The 16,058-nt window shown below is 51.3% G+C and overlaps 1 protein-coding gene across 1 annotated transcript in view; it reads left to right on the top strand.

The window, feature by feature from the left end:
• Nucleotides 1–3,063: 3,063 nt before the first annotated feature.
• Nucleotides 3,064–16,058, top strand: part of SHC3 (SHC adaptor protein 3) — an 87,677-nt gene continuing 74,682 nt past the window's right edge. The window contains exon 1 of the mRNA XM_081802729.1: nt 3,064–3,542. Coding sequence (XP_081658855.1) covers nt 3,087–3,542 — 456 coding nt within the window. The 5' untranslated portion in view covers nt 3,064–3,086. The remainder of the gene's footprint in view (nt 3,543–16,058) is intronic.

The raw sequence follows: 16,058 nt of genomic DNA, 5'->3' as shown, positions 1-16,058 counted from the left end.
CACATATATTTAAATTGTTGCATAGCATACTGGGTTATTGTGATAATGTCAGATTTTCTGCTTCTCGGGGTAGAACGAAACCTTCTCGGGAGCAAAGCCACCGTCCCCAGGGCCCATCTTCAGGCACTCGAGGCAGTAGCCTCTAGAAGCAGGAAAAGGCGAGGAGAGGGGTTCTCCCCTAGAAACCCCAGAAGGAACTGGCTGTCACCCATCCTGGGCTCTATCCCCGGGTGACCCATGCCAGACTTGTGCCTGCAACATTGGCAGATAACCCAGTTGGGTCATTTTAAACCACTAATCTTGGAATTATGACATCAAGAGAAAACCAATCCACTTTGAAGTTCATAGATTTAAAAAGGGGAAACCACAGTATTCTGGAAACCACGATATTCTGGAAAAGCTGCTGTTGATGACCCCAGGCATTCTTGAGTCTGAAGCCTGATTTTATAGTGGTTTCCTTCCTTCGCTTTCCTTCTGTGCTACCAGACTATGAAAATCTCATCGGGCATTGATCTCTACACCATTACAGTCTGAGAGTGCCTAAACTAGGCAAGACCGGCCCTGGGTGAGGGCCCCGGGCATGATCTGGGAGGGAGGGCGTGGGTTTCCTGCTGGGCTTAAGGAGTTCTTTGATTACAGATCTCACATGCAGAACATTTATATTACTGTGATAGTTTAAAATGGCCAATTTCCCTCCCCTCGGCTCATGATAAGAGGAATAAAAAATCTCCTGTTGGCTAAAGGGTTAACTGTGGAGCTTGAATTTTTTTTTTTTTTTCCTCCTTGGAGACTCAACTTGCACGCCTCTTTGATGATCCTTTCACAGAAAGAATCAAGGGCGAGATGCCTAGGGCTTGAATGTGCGTTTGCTGTACATTCATGATAAATGCTGAACCAAATGCCACATTCATGGCTGCTTCTTGCTTGTAAATGAACTGCTGAATGAAAGTTTTGGGGCACAGCTCACCTTCAACAGAGGCCGTCCTGTTCATACTGGGAGCTGACCAAGGGTTTTTGAATTTTCTTGAAAAACTAGTTTTTCTGCTCTCCATGACAGCGGTGCCTTCCTCCTTGCATTTTGTAATCAGGCTGGCTTTTTTTTTTTTTTTTTTCCCACACTGCCGTTGGAATAAAGATCCCGCCTTTGATTGAAATGGAATCTTCCACTATTGAGCAAGCCTTCTTCAATGAGTCATCGGGGCGGCTGCTCATTGGCTGAGGCTGCTGGAGCCAGGGGATTGCCTGGCACTGGCTTGCAGGGCCCGGCTTCATTCACAGAATCGCTGGCTCGCTGTTAGCCCTTCCATTCACACAAACAGCCTCTCATTCACATTTCGCTGTTTTTGTCTGCTTCTAATGAAGAGCGGGGTTGGGGAATGATAGGGCGCTTTTGCTTCAGATTTGGGGGGAGTTCCGCTCACCATCACCATCGTCGATGGGGTGTGCACTTGCTGTTGCTAAGCGAGCAAGGGGAAGGGCGAGAATGAGTGCCTGCGCCCAGGGAGGGCCGCTGTGGCCCTGCGCTCCTGCATCCAGGCGGCCGGCCTCACCTGCCAACCAGGAGCCGCCCTCCGGGCACCTGGTCCATAAAGCTCTGCCAGGCGCCGTGCCCCCTGGGGCACATGCCTAGTCGTGGGAGGGAGAAGGCAGGGTGCTAGGGGTAAATTCATTTGCTTGCACAGAGTTGCCTGGCCATTTGCACAGGGAGGTTTCTCTGTGTCAGGTGGGTTATCTCTATGCACAGCCCACCGTGCCAGGGCTCAGCGGGTTTGAGTCTCTGCCGACCTTCTGGGGGCCGCCAACGCCCGTGCCCCTGGCTGAGAGGAAGGAGGCCTCCGCCCGTCCCCTGCAGCCGAGTCTGACTCCTGAAACAGATCTGCTGTGTAACCAGAGCAGGGGCATGTTTTTCCTCCTTAATGCAGGGTTGAAAAGCAGCAACAGAAGGGACACTGAAATGTATTTGTGACGTTTGGTAGGCATTTTTCCAGACCTTGAGCACATTCAGTTGGGATAAAGCTTCAAGCCCAGCCTCCTTTTTGGAATGGATTTCTGGAGCCGGCTGCCATTCCTCAGAGAAGTCCTCTTCTTTTTTGGAAGTAGGTTTTCAACCTAACCCCGACTGAGGAAGGCTGTTGTCCTTAGCAGGGAACACATCCTCACTGGCTCTGTGCAGATCTTTCTTTCTTTCTTCTTCTTCTTCTCTTTATTTATTTATTTTTTTGGAGGAACTGCATTGCCACAAAGACACTTGTCATGGCTGCTCTTTTGCCTTGAAAAAAAAACATAGAAAAACCCAGGAAATTGGTATTTTATGTTCACCTGGGAGTAAATATTCTTTTCTTTTTTCCTGTTTTTGGCTGTTTACCAATTTCTGTTGCTTTCCAAATCAGAATTCATGAGGATCTGCTGAAGATCTTATTCTTAAAAAGCCTCCGTCACATTTTAACGCATGGCTATGAGACACTTAGGGGCTCCCACGGAGGGCTGAGCGGGGGGACAGGAAGCCCTAGCACAGAAGAAGGGGTTTCAGAAAGTTCATCTGACCGTCCGAAGGGACTGGACTGACCTCTGGCACAGATGCTGAGTCGGGGGGATGGGGAGGCGAGCAACCAAAGGTCGGAAGGAAATCTCTGGGAAGGTAGAAAAAGGCAGTTGGAGGATTGATTGGCTCTAGTGAGCTGTCAGTGGGTGTATGTATTTTTTTTCTTTTTTCTTTCTTTCTTTTTCTTTCTTTCTTTCGTGTGTGTGCGTGTGTGTGTGTGTGTGTGCGCGCGTGTGTGCGCTACAGGAAGTGATTTGCAGTGCTCCCCGGGCCTTTGTTGAGAAGGGTCTCCTCTGGAGTGAGTCACGCTCTCGCTGTGCGCAGCCGGAGTCGCGGACGCTCCCCTTCGGAAGCGATGCCTGGAGCGGCGCGAGCGTGCAGCCCTCCGCAGCCGAGCGCGGGGCCGGGGCTGCGCGGCCGCGGCGGCGCGGGCCGCTAGCGGGGAGGCGGCGCCGCTGTCCCCCGCTGTCCCGGCCGCCGCGTCCCGCCGGGCCGGGCTCGCCCCTGCAGCGCCCGGGCGGATGCGGCCAGCCCACGGAGGGGCATGCTTCCACGCACCAAGTACAACCGCTTCAGGAATGACTCGGTGACATCGGTCGACGACCTTCTGCACAACCTGTCGGTGAGCGGCGGCGGCAAGGTCTCGGCGGCGCGCGCGGCCCCGGCGGCGGCCCCCTACCTGGTGTCCGGAGACGCGCTGCGCAGGGCGCCCGACGATGGGCCGGGCAGCCTGGGCCATCTGCTCCACAAGGTGTCCCACCTGAAACTCTCCAGCTCGGGCCTCCGCGGGCGCTCGGCGGCCAGGGCGCGGGCGGGCGCGCGGCTCTCGGGCAGCTGCAGCGCGCCCAGCCTGGCCGCCCCGGACGGCAGCGCGCCCCCCGGCCCCGGCGCCCCGGCCATGCGCGCCGCCAGGAAGGGCCGGCCCGGCGATCAGCCGCCGCCGCGCGCCCCGCACGCCAGCGACCAGGTGCTGGGGGCCGGAGTCACCTACGTCGTCAAGGTGGGTGCGGGTGCGGGCGCGGGCCGAAGGGCGGGTCGCCGCGGAGGCCGGGAGGCGCGCGCTCCTTCTCGGCCGGCTCGCGGGGCCGCGGGGCCGGGGCTCTGCGGACGCGCCCGCTGCGCACCCGTGGGGAAAAGCTTTGCCATGGGTGACCTCACTCTGGCCTGCTTTCTCCTTGGCTCCACTCCCCTGGCCACTGGCTGTGCCATGTGTCCGGCCAGTGGCCCTCTGGGCATGGGCCGCTGTCCCTGGGAAGTGGGCATCAGGCCGACGCAGTGAACACACTTGGAAGGACCGGAAAGCCCTGCCCCGAGAAATGCAGGCGGTGTGACTACTTCTGCTGTGTCTGCCCCAAGAGGCAGGGTGGGTGGTTCGGTTCCCGCGGCTTCTAGCATGCAGGCCAAACGCTGCCTTGCTTTATGTAAGCCGCTTGTACTTCCTACCCAGCAAGGTTTTCTCTGGTGTGTCTGCCTTTCCTTCCCTACCTGAGGGTTTTGGTTCACAGCAGCAGAGGAGAATTTAGGACTGTTTTTCCCTGGGGCTGTAGCCTTCCCTTTAAATAGGCTGAAAGGGGCTGAGCACGGGCCTGGAGCTGCCGCTGGAAAGGAGGTTTTTCCTCCAACACAAAGAATTATACAATCATGCCCAGTGTGGTCCATAAAATTGCTCCCTTATACCAATATTTCATGATGTTTAAAGAGCCAGCACGCAGCTCCCGTCCACGGGCCTGCCTCACACTCCTGTCTTCCTGCCTGTTGGACAGTAGTGAGCTGTCCCTGGGCCCTGCGGCCGGGCAGACATGTGCCAGACAGGGGGAAGCGGGGGGAGCTCTATTATTTGTCAGGTCACTCCAAGGCATGGCTATGTGTTTAAAAAGAGATGAGACGCACACAGTATCCCCACCGTGCCGTCAGGCACGCTGAGAAGCCTGCAGGGCATCTAGCCTCCACCGATTGGCTACAGATTCAGTTTAGAAATTCAGCAGACACATCCTCAGGTGAAATGTTGTATCTTGGCAGTGTGGGGACCAAAATATTAAAAGAAGCAGTTAACTGTGGATTATCTGTAACTGTCTAAACAGGACTGACAAAGGAATGTGATCCTCACTGTTAAAAATGGGGCCTCTCATCCGATGGAGGCTGCTTTCTAATTGAATCTTCATCTTACCTTCCGAAAATGGATTCATTTGTTTTACAGAAGGGACGGAGATGGGCATAAAACATGCACGTCTGCTTGAGTTTTTTATAAAAGAAAGTGAATATCCTTCCTGTGGTCCTGCTTTAAATTATATAACCAGGAGCCAAAACAGAAAGAAAAAAAAAAACCAAAACCAAGCAAAAACCCTGACAACTTTGAGGTGAGATCGTGGCACTGGAGTCGATGACGTCTAGTGTACTAATATAATTGCTATCTCAAAAAAAAAACAAAACAGAAAAAGAGCCTACGTTTAAAATAGACAGACCTTGGCAAAGCTCACTCTCTATGCCTGTCATGTTGAACATAGGAGGTAGTTTTCAAATGGAGGGAGAATTCTCAAACTTACACCTTTAAAGTTTTCCTTTAGAAGAAACATCCCTCCCTTGGCTTAGAGCTTTGCTGTTGCTTTTCGAAGAGCGATTCAGTCTAAAGGTCAGTTGGGTTGGATTCAGAGCAGAGCGAAGCGAGTCAGCACTGCGGGGCCACCCTGTTGGTGTAAGGCTGTGAACCCGGGCAACAACAGAACTCATGAGGGCAGAAGCTGGGTCTGCCCGAGCCTCTGGGTTTGGGGGTCACATGATCGTGCCTCCAGTAAATGGTCACAGTGCCCGGGGGGCACCTAGCGTGCCTGCTTAGCGTTCGGTGCCATGAATGGTGATCAGGTGAACATCAGCTCAGGCTTCCCCAGAGAAGTGTGGAAGCACTTAGCAAGGAGGTCGGACACTGAGGACAAGGTCTCGTGCACACGCTTGATTCCCCAGATCACACGGCGCTCTGTTGGTGTGCATTTCCGCGTTGCCCATGTTGAGTTGAACATCATGGACTTATTCTCTGGGAAAATCACAAAACTGAAAACAAAAAAACAAGAAACCTCTTAACTTGGTATTATTTGCTGATCTGTGAATAGTTTTACTAGTATCTTGGCTTTTTTTTCTCTGGTAGAGAGAAAGAGGCAATGTTTATTACATGACTGTACATCAGCTGTCAATCTAAAGGCTGAGGGTTTGGGGAAGAACTAATTATTGCCTTGGATTTAAATTTATTTCTATTCTTTTTTTTTTTTAAGGTTTTTTTTATTTATTTGACAGAGAGAGACACAGCGATAGAGGGAACACAAGCAGGGGGAGCAGGAGAGGGAGAAGCAGGCCTCCCGCTGAACAGGGAGCCCGATGCGGGGCTCGATCCCAGGATCCTGAGATCATGACCCGAGCCGAAGGCAGACGCCCAACGACTGAGCCACCCAGGCGCCCCTTAAATTTATTTCTAAATTAAGGAGCCCCCCACAATGTTTTCCTATTTCTAAATTCATATGCTGTATAATTATAGGTTTTCCCCCTCGTAGAAATACCTGCTTATGGCACTATGAGGACGCCGTCTGCAAGATTTTTATTGAAAATTATTTCAACTCCATCTGCTTCCATGGGAGTAGAAACTGTGAAGTGCAGGAGTCTGGTGGGGTTTGCTCACCTAGGAAGTATCCAACTATTTGAACAGCAGGTTGTAATCTTAATTAACGAAGGATATGAAGTCTAGAGACGGAGAAGGCTCTTGAGCAACAGGAGAATTCTGAGCTCAGCGGGTTTGACTCATCCCACGTGCCACCAGCAAGTCTGCTCTGATAGGGCACCAGGGCCCTGGGCTCCCCCAGATGCAGATTCCAGGGCTGGATGAACGTCAGGAGCCCTTCCTGGCGGGACTTTTGTACCCTCCTAGTGTTGTGGGATTGCAGGGTTCTTGTCTCATGGAGCCGAAGAATGAATCTCGCTGACACATAAGGATGAAGTGAAGTGAAAGTTTATTAAGTGAAGGTTAGAACAGGAAGGAAAGAAAAAAGCTCTCTAGAGTGAGCGGGGTCCCTAATGGGTGGCCACTGTGGGGTTTTAGGGCTGGTCTTTTACAGAAAACTAACTAGGGAACTTAAGTCTTCTTGAGGTCACCACCGGTAACACCATGATCACTGTCTCCTTTGGTTACTTTCAGTGGTCAATTTGTAACTCTCATGAAAATATCTTGTCTATGACATTTAAGACCAAGGAGGGGGTCTCCTTATGTTCCCTTGTCTCTGGCATTTCTCCACATCAGGGATTTCTGGGAGCCTGGTCCCCTCGTCCATTACCCATCTCTCGCCACCCAGCCCCGCCTGTCCCTTACTCACCAGGTATGCTTGACCCTCGTTTCTCTCTTTTGGTAACACAACCGCGAAGAACGATGAATATTTCCATGACAATTCCATCTCAAAACCACATTTGGACCTGGAAGGTGCGTAGAAATTGTTTTGATTATACTGCTGTCCACCTTGAAATTCTTTTGCCTCAGAGTCCAAGGCGACTACACCTGAGTGTCCGTGGGGGCTACGACCAGTCTTCGGCGGGTTTTAAGGGCGATGTTGGGGTGCTCCACACACAGGCCCGCAGAGTGAACAGCTTAGGAAGGAGAGACAGGCATGGACATGCCACTGGCCGAGGGAGAAGGGCCATCTGAAGGCCGGCATGGCCTTGAGGTTCAGCCCTGACCCCGACGGATGGGCGCAGTAGTGTGGGGACTGCTTGGGGTCCCACTGCTGGCCCCGGGGTCCCCAGAGGAAGGGCTTCTCCTAGAGCACATTACACCACAGACTCAAAACCGGCAAGGAGGTGACCTCATTTAGGGCTGACCCCAGTGCCCACAGCAAGAATTGGGAACCGAGTGAGGAGCGGTGACCTCGGGTGCTCACTGGTCCCTCTCAACACAGACAGGGGTGGTGACCTGCTGCTAAATTTTGTGGTGGCCCCTTTGGACATCTGCAGATGGCCGTCTGCTCTTATCGCAGTCTCGGTTAGGGGCTATTTGCAGGAGATTCTATCAGAGAGCTACGGACTTTTCTCCTGATACGCTGGACTGTTTTTCTTTGGGAATGAAGCCTTCTTTTTACAAAAACTCTTTTAAAAATTATTTTGTTTCTCCCATTTGTGAATCTGATGATATTTGGGGTGGTATAAATTATTCGTTTTATTTATAAATGTTCTATTGCTCTTTATAGATGGTCTTTATAAACTGCACTTACTCTAAAAATTATTTTAAATTTGTATTTTATCCGCTTGCCTCAGGTTCGTTAAAAATACCTTCGATCTTCCGTGTCTTAGTGTTGTATTCCTGTGACACCAGGAGCAAAGGTCATTGCAGACTTATTTCACCATGAGACGTTATCATGATGGGATTGATTGAATTTTGTTTTTGTTCTGGATGAAAAAAATTGTTCTTTGATGTGGAGTAGAACTTGCAAAGTTGATATAAATTTTTTTTTGAAAAAATCTCATGTGGGTGGCTTACGTGTAAATATTATCTAAATGGTTTGAAAAAGTTTAAGAAATTCTTTTGAGATCAATAGACAAAATTATTAGTTTAATCTGGAAAGTGTATCAGCTCTCTTTTTATGTGACACCGTATGGCAAGTGTGTTAAATGTGTGTGCACTGTACACACACACACACACACCACACACCACACACACACCACACACATGCACAAACACACGCACACGTACACACAGATACGCACACCAAACAGGTAGACAACTTGTGATGACTTTGGACAGGGGTGATTTTCTTTCGTGTTAGAAAATACTAAGCGTTGGGGCGCCTGGGTGGCTCAGTCGTTAAGCATCTGCCTTCGGCTCAGGTCATGATCCCAGGGTCCTGGGATCGAGCCCCGCATCGGGCTCCCTGCTCAGCGGGGAGCCTGCTTCTCCCTCTCCCACTCCCCCTGCTTGTGTTCCCTCTCTCGCTGTGTCTCTCTCTGTCAAATACATCTTTAAAAAAAAAAAAAGAAAAGAAAAGAAAATACTAAACGTCATATTTACAGAAATGCCTGATTATCTCATTCATTTTTTCATATTCATGTTTAAGAGAAAATCATTCTGGGAAAGATAAGCTCTTGACCACACTTTAATCCTGCAAAGCATAGACTTCTTTCTTCTCTATTTTCCCGCTGTGTTTTATCTTTGATTATGTCTTATTGGTGAGGAAGGCATGATACATGTTATTTCAGCAAAGTCCTGGTAACGGAGAATGCGGGCAGCGAACGTGCAAACCCACGTGAGAGGCTGGCTTTCCAGCCAATAGGCTCGTCCCAAAGGTGTGCAAAGCCCACAGCCCTCGCCTGGATGTGGCGCCTCGGCGCAGGGACGTGGCCCAGCAGGGTGGCCTGTCTCTGGTGGTGGCTGGTGTCATGGCGGGACACCTTGTGCTCCCAACAGCCCCCCGGGGCTGGTGGAGAGGGGCCTGCTCCGCCGTGCCCGGGCCGTGCCGCTCAGGGTCAGGGCCAGACTGCACGGCACTCCTGCCTGCGATGTTCGGTGGGTTCAGAGGAAGTACGGTGAGGACCCAGCCTGTTAAATGAAAATCGTCAAGGACTGATGAAGTCAAACGGAATTGTTCAATTCAGAAGTGAGATGGTTTCAGATGATATGGAAAGAAATGGCCAGCCATGCATATTGGTAAAGAACAGAAAGAAAAATTTGAATTTAGCATAGAAGATCTACAGTATGCAGTGGATGAGGAGTGTCTTTATGGTGGGGGCACTGAGCATGGGGGTGGCCTCCTGAGTGGGTGGGCCTCACATGGGTACCGATTTTCAATTGCGCTAAAACCCCCACAGACCAAGCCGTGCCCGTGTGGTTTCACCTGCCCCCCACCCACCCCAGGGCTGGGACCGCGGCCCACCGATGTGCCCAGCCTGCCCCTCCCGGCACGAGGACAGGTGGAACCCACGTCAAGAAATAATTCCTATAACCCTAGTTAAAAAAAAAAAAAAAAATCTGAAATGGTTGTTGAATTTCTTCAAGGGCTTTTTCAGCATCTAGTGAGATAAATAGGTATTTTTCACCTTCTTCTGTTAATGTGGTGAATCATTTATCTTTGTGACATACGTGTCTTGGCTTCCTGTTTGAATGCTCTCTGCTGCTGGCCTTTGCAGGCAGAGGTCTGTCCGGCTCCTCGTCAGGAGACACAGTCGTTCATGGTCTGGCCCTTGTCTTGTCCTCTGAGCCCCAACACTGTGGCCACAGGAAAGAGCTGGGTCCCCCCAGACCTGCTGCACCTCTGGCCTTCACTCACATTCTCCCCATCTGGGCCCTTCTCTCTACCCCGTCTTGGCCTTTATTCTAATAAAGCTCTGTGAGCTAAGGATCTCTCTGTAAGGGCCCTAGGCTCCAGTTTGCCTTTGTAGTCATCACTTCAGTCCCCAGCAGGTGCCTACCCCTGGGGCCCCTGAGAACCCAAGAGAAATCAAATGGCCCCCGCTCTCAAGGAAGTCACTCCCTATGGGGGAAGTCACTCACTGGGGGGCTTCCATGTGTGATGAGGCCAGGAGCTGTGGGGACGGTGGTCCTCCAGGTATTCCCAAGACCCCTCTGGGCGCAGAGCCTCGGGTAGGCAGACAGTGGCAGAGACCGGGGAGAGAGGCGGCTGAGGGCCAGGGGGGATCCAGACAGAGCAGAGGGGACCAGTCGGGGGGTGACCTGGGGCCTACTTACATGTACGTGGCTGTTAAGAATTTAACTCCAAAGAGGCACATTTTGGATTCTTTTCTATTAAAAGATTGCTCGATAATTACTCTTTATATGAACAGACATGTGTGCAGGGTCCAGCCAGAGTCCTCACAGGCTGTTCTGTAGATGGGAAGCATGATTAGCAGACCCACGAATTCTCTTTAAAGCTCATTATGGGAAGGTTTCGGTAAGAGAATCAGCTTTAATGAGAGCCGTGAGTGGTCATTATGAAGTTAAATATTGTATAGCCAGATTTCATCAGGACATTTCCACCCAGAAAGCTAACCTCCTGAGCACTTCCTGGTGCCCCCACCTCCAAGGAAAGCACCGGATTTATGAAAAAGATGAGGGAGGGTGAGTGGATGCAGGAAGTGTTTTGCGGGGGCCATCAGTCCCCCGTGGAGGGGATTCTAGGTTGTGAAGGAGGTTCAGGACTATTTTCCAAAAGGAGTGCACGATCCCGTTGAGCAGGGAATGATGCTCCATTGGAAACACACAAGCAGGTTCATGTCCAGTAAGCTGCTGGTGGCCTGGGGAGGGTGGAGGGGGCTTGGAGCTGGCAGGAGGGCTTCACGGAGGGCCGGGGCTGGTGCAGGTCCTGGGAGACTGTCAGGTCTGTGCGGGCGGGGGGCTGGCGGATGCTCCAGGCCGGGGAGTCAGTGCAGGAAACCCACTGGAGGAGGGAGCAGCCCGGCGTTTGCTCGGATGGGGCTGACCTTCCACCGGGCTGGCCCAGGTCAGAGGGCAGCAAGGCTTCAGCCTCCACGTGTCAGTGGCTCAGGCTGCTGCGCCTCAGAGTCGGGGGGATGCTCCCCATTTACTGGAGGGGCCTGTGTGCTGCTGTCCCCGGGGGATTGCCGGCGTTGGTAGGGCGGATCTCCTTCCTCACCAGGCAAGGTCCCCGAGGTATGTGTCCGCTCCTCTGTTTCTCTAAGCTAACGTTTCTTACTCCGCCGCCCACAGACTCGACCTCACTGTTTCTTGGCTTCTCTGATCTGCTCACATCCCAGCCTGTAGATTCCCATGTAAGATTCTACCCATAGAAGGAACCTGGTCCAATTGCCATTCAGGCTATTCTTAGAGTTTTGCCCTGTCCTGAGGATAATCTGGGCCTTAGCTCATATGCCCACACAACGGGGGGTGAGTTCATCTTTGCCTGAGATCCAGGAAAGGGGGGTAGGACTTCCCTTACAGCTGGTTCCTTGTGATCTCCAAGCAGCATTATTCATGATTCTCGGAGTCACACTTCCTTTTATTAAAAGGCTCAATGCACACTCACCTCTGCCACCCACCCTCCACGCCCACTGCCTGCTGCAGGCCACGGGACTCCTACGGGCCTCCAGCCACAGCCTCTGCCATCGGGGCTCAGAATTGCAATGGAGAAGGCCAGTGCAGTGGCCCCTGGGGATTGTGCTGCCTGTCCAGCAAAGCGAATGCCCCGTCACAGACGGGGTGGGGGTGGGGTGGGCAGCGAGTTCTGATGCGTCCACACCCTGCGGCCATGTGCAGCCATTTAAGACCGAGCCTGAGAGTCCTGCCATGGTTGACTGGAAGAGATCTCCACGAGGGATGGTCAGGCGAGCAGAGAGCATGATGCAATGATGTGTGTCTCGAGACGGGGACAAGCACAGCACTGGTGGGAGCCTCCGGCAGTGTACCCTGAGCTGCCGCCAGGCTCCGTGCAGAAAATCAGCAGGGCCACACGGGACCGAGCGACACTCAACCCCACGAACCAGGGCCACGCATAGAGTACTCGGTGAAGCCAAAGCAGAGGAAGTGGGTTTATCTGGTGCCCGTGCGGCGGCCCACAAGATAGACCCTAGCTGGAGCCGAAGAACGAGTCTAAGCAGAATGATTGAAACTCAGAATGGATTCAAATTAGAAATTCATGAAGAAAGACAACGGGAAAATCTCCAAACACTTGGAAATTAGGCAACATGCCTATAAATAACAAAGGACAAAGGCGACATCTCAAAGGAAATTTAAAAATACACAGAACTGAATGAACATGAAGGCACCACATATCAAAGTATGTGGGATGCGATGGAACAGAGCAGGGAGGGACGTTCGCGGCACCAGGTGCTTGCACGGGAGAAGAGAACATTTCTCCCACCAATAATCTAAGTGTCTCTCTCAAGACGCTAAAAAAGAAGAACAAAATACATGGAAAGAAAGCAGCAGGAAGGAAATCACAAAGGTAAAGGCACAAAGCAATGAAATGAAAAACAGAAAATCAATAGGAAAAAAATCAATGAGATGGATAAACCCAGCAAGATGAAAAGAGAGAAGACAGAGATCAGCGTGGCAGGAATGGGATGGGGGCTGTCTCGCAGATCCCGCCACGGCTCCGGGCTGGCCCCGTGCTCTCCAGAGCAGGCATGGCCCACGGCTGCTTCCTCGGGGCTAGGAGAGCCCGGCTGGCTCCGTGCAAAGGGCCTGTGGTGCAGAGCATGCTCCAGTGTGGCAGAGATCCAGGACTGCGAGCGAGCGGGGCCCAGGCCAGCTTATTTTAGGGGGAAGGAGGGCTGAAGAAAAGCAGTGCTCAAGGGGACAGATGGCATTTTCTAAGACCAAGCAGCTAGTGTGGGGTCCGAGTGGGGACCCTGGTGGTAAATGGGGACACGCCTGAATAGAAAGGGCCGGCTAGCTTTGCGTCCTTCGCACATCAGCGGTGACTGGGCTTTAGCAGCAGCTCCGGTATGTGCTTCTGGAGTGTTGCTCCGCTCGCCCCCTTTGACTTTGAAGAACAGATGCGGCCTCTTGCACTGCTGTGATTTTCGGTTGAAACGGAGCTCAGTGGTTTCCTTTTACCCGAGCCCTGGCCGTCCTTCCTCCCTCTGACTCAGCGTCCCCACCATACGTGAGGCGGATGACACACGCCACCAGCCAGCACTCACAAAGGCTTCCTGGTTGCTTTGATGAAAGCTGAGATGGCACTTGTGTTAATATAATCTTCTCCGTGAGATGAAAGACGGAGAGAGAAGGAAGCTTGGATGCAGGGTTTGCTGAACCCAAATGGCCAGCTTCCTCCCTGTCTGGGAGCGGGAGGAAACCCAACAAAGAACACGGGCAAGCCGAAAGCGGGTCGTCACCTGTTTCGGTGGCCAGCCCTCGTGTCCCCCGAGGCTGTCCTGCGGTGCCGTGCCCACCGGCGGAGCGCGTGTCTGGCTCTGGGTGCCCCGGGCCTCTGGACAGGAGGACGGCTTTACTTAGCTCTTCGCCTTCCGCTTCCCGGGGGCGCCTCTGAGCCTCAAGTCCCTCGTCTGACGTGGGGCAGAGCACGGCGGAAGGGCGGCTGGTACCAGGCCTGGCGGGTGGCACGTGAATGCTGGCTGTTTGGGCCGCCCGTGGCCCTTGAATCTGAGGCCGGGGCTCAGCTCTCCAGAGCTCCAGGGGTCAGGGCCAACCTCTGCCTTCTCTGTGTGAGCGAGATCGGTGACTCCATTACTGGAGGAAGAGTTCTGTCCTGTGACAAGACTGGTCAGCCCACCTCCTGACTCAGGTGAACCTGCTCCACGGGGCAGGTGTGGAGGTCCAGCCTGGGGTGGAGGGGACGGTGGAGGGGACCGATGGCCTTCCTGGCCCCCGCCTCGGGTTCTCAGCTTCACAGCTTCTGCAGAGGGTCTTGGGGCCACGGCAGGAGGGGGCACAGGCCTATCTTGGGGGGGCAGCGAATGGCTGGGTAGTAACCTGCAGCTGGTGGGAGGAAGCAGCCTGAATGGTGGAGGCAGACGTGGTCAGGGTGGGCAGGTCTGTGCGGCCGCAGCTGGTGCCTCGGGGTCCAAGTTGACCGGTGTTGGTAGAGAGCTTGACATCCACCCTATAAGGAGGTGAACAGAGCTGAGCTGTCCCGGGGCTTCAAGCGGCATTTATCATCATGCCAAGTTGTTGTGGAGGGTGGATTAGAAACGATTTTAATTTTTTGATGCTGATAGTATTTTCCAAAGTTTTGTAGAATGAACACACGTTATTTATCAGAAAAAGATGAGCATTAAAAATAAAATCATTTCAAAGACTCTCTTAAAAGCAATGATCTTTTTCAAAATATTTTTTTGGTCCGTGTGTAGCAAACCATGCCACCTTAAACGTTCAGGTCAGTGAGCACATATATACGCTTGTGACGCCCACGCAGACTCCTGACCGTATTCCCAGGCCCTGCTGGGCTCCCTTCATTCCCCAGCCAGTCAGTGCGGGGGTCCAGTATTCTGGGTTAGTTTATGTCCCTGACCTGTTAAATGAAAAAAATACTTAGCAATATTGGCCAAACTGGGGCTGTTAGGTATGGCCATTCCTTTAACATGAATAGTAACTTCTCAACAAATTTAAGGCTGTTTTTGTAGGAAATTTTGGTAAGTATATACCTTTAGTGATCTGTAATCCTATATAAAGTAGATAAGGCAAATTAGTGAAATCTAGAGTTAGCCTATTCTCAAATATATATAAACAGTCATAACAAAATAAGTATCCCTAAATCAAGTCATTTTGGAGTCTCTGATTTTTCAATAGCGATTGCAGACAGAATTTTACTTGAATTTAAAGTTGCCACTCTGTAGGTTGATGACATTTGAACTCTGATTGGGTGGGTGGTAGCATTTGCACATGCTCAGGCTCACTGGTCCCCACTGGGGGTTTGGAAGAGGCGAAGTTCACAACCCTCCCTGGCCTTGGGTTCTCACAGGTTGTTGAGTGACGATTCACCACGTCATGGATGAGACTGGGCCAGAGGCTCGTCTATACTGATTTTACAACCCACGGCTTCAACCCTGATTTCACATGTGGCCCCCTCCACGATAGAATTTGAAACCATTCAAGTCACTAGGGGTCGGCTTCATGAACAACAAAATCCCAGCAGGGGATCACTATGACTGCAAATCCAGATGTCCATGCAACAATTGGATGTCTGTGGATACTTTTAGTTAACCATGCTTAGCTTTCTTTTATGGAAGCGATACATGCTAATTACAGAAAAAAGTCGAAAATAGTGAAAAGCAAAAGAAGAAATTAAAATCAACTGTAATCCCAGATTTCCGTGATGACTTCTATCAAAATTTCCGTGACTTTTTTCGTCCTTTATTTTCACTTTTGCAAAATTGAGGTCAGGCTCAGTGATTCTCCAAATCGTTAAATATTATTGGAAGGCATGGTTTTTAATAGTTGCATGATATTCTATCGCATTAATTTTTATAACTTACTTAAACATTGTCCTATTTTTGTTTTTTTAAAGATTTTTTATTTATTTATTTGACAGAGAGAGACACAGCAGGAGAGGGAACACAAGCAGGGGGAGTGGGAGAGGGAGAAGCAAGCTTCCCGCCGAGTAGGGAGCCCTACGCGGGGCTCAGTCCCAGGACCCTGGGACCATGACCCGAGCCGAAGCCAGACGCTTAACGACTGAGCCACCCAGGCGCCCCAACATTGTCCTATTTTTGCATATTTAGGCTGTTTCTATTTATCATTATAAAAATTGAGTGTTTGATCATTCATTCATTTAACAAATTGCACTGAGTTTCTATTATGTGTTAGGCCCCATATAGGTAATGATGGCACATTTGGGAATAAAAAAAGGAGATGTGGTCTCTGCTGTCCTTCAACTTATGTTCTGGTGAAGAAGTCAGACTCACCAAATAAATAAACTAATCAAATAGAGACTTGATTAAACTACTAATCAAATAGTTTATAAAATACATCAATGCCCCAAATAGCCAAAACCATCCTGATGAAGAGGAACAAAGTTAGAGGACTCACATTTTCTGATTTAAAGAACTATATTATGGGCCTAAGTATAGGCACTTA

The sequence above is a fragment of the Leptonychotes weddellii genome, chromosome 14 (assembly GCF_054177405.1).
Source record: "Leptonychotes weddellii isolate Sample4059 chromosome 14, ASM5417740v2, whole genome shotgun sequence".
Lineage (NCBI taxonomy): Eukaryota > Metazoa > Chordata > Mammalia > Carnivora > Phocidae > Leptonychotes > Leptonychotes weddellii.
This window is presented reverse-complemented; position numbering and strand designations above follow the sequence as displayed.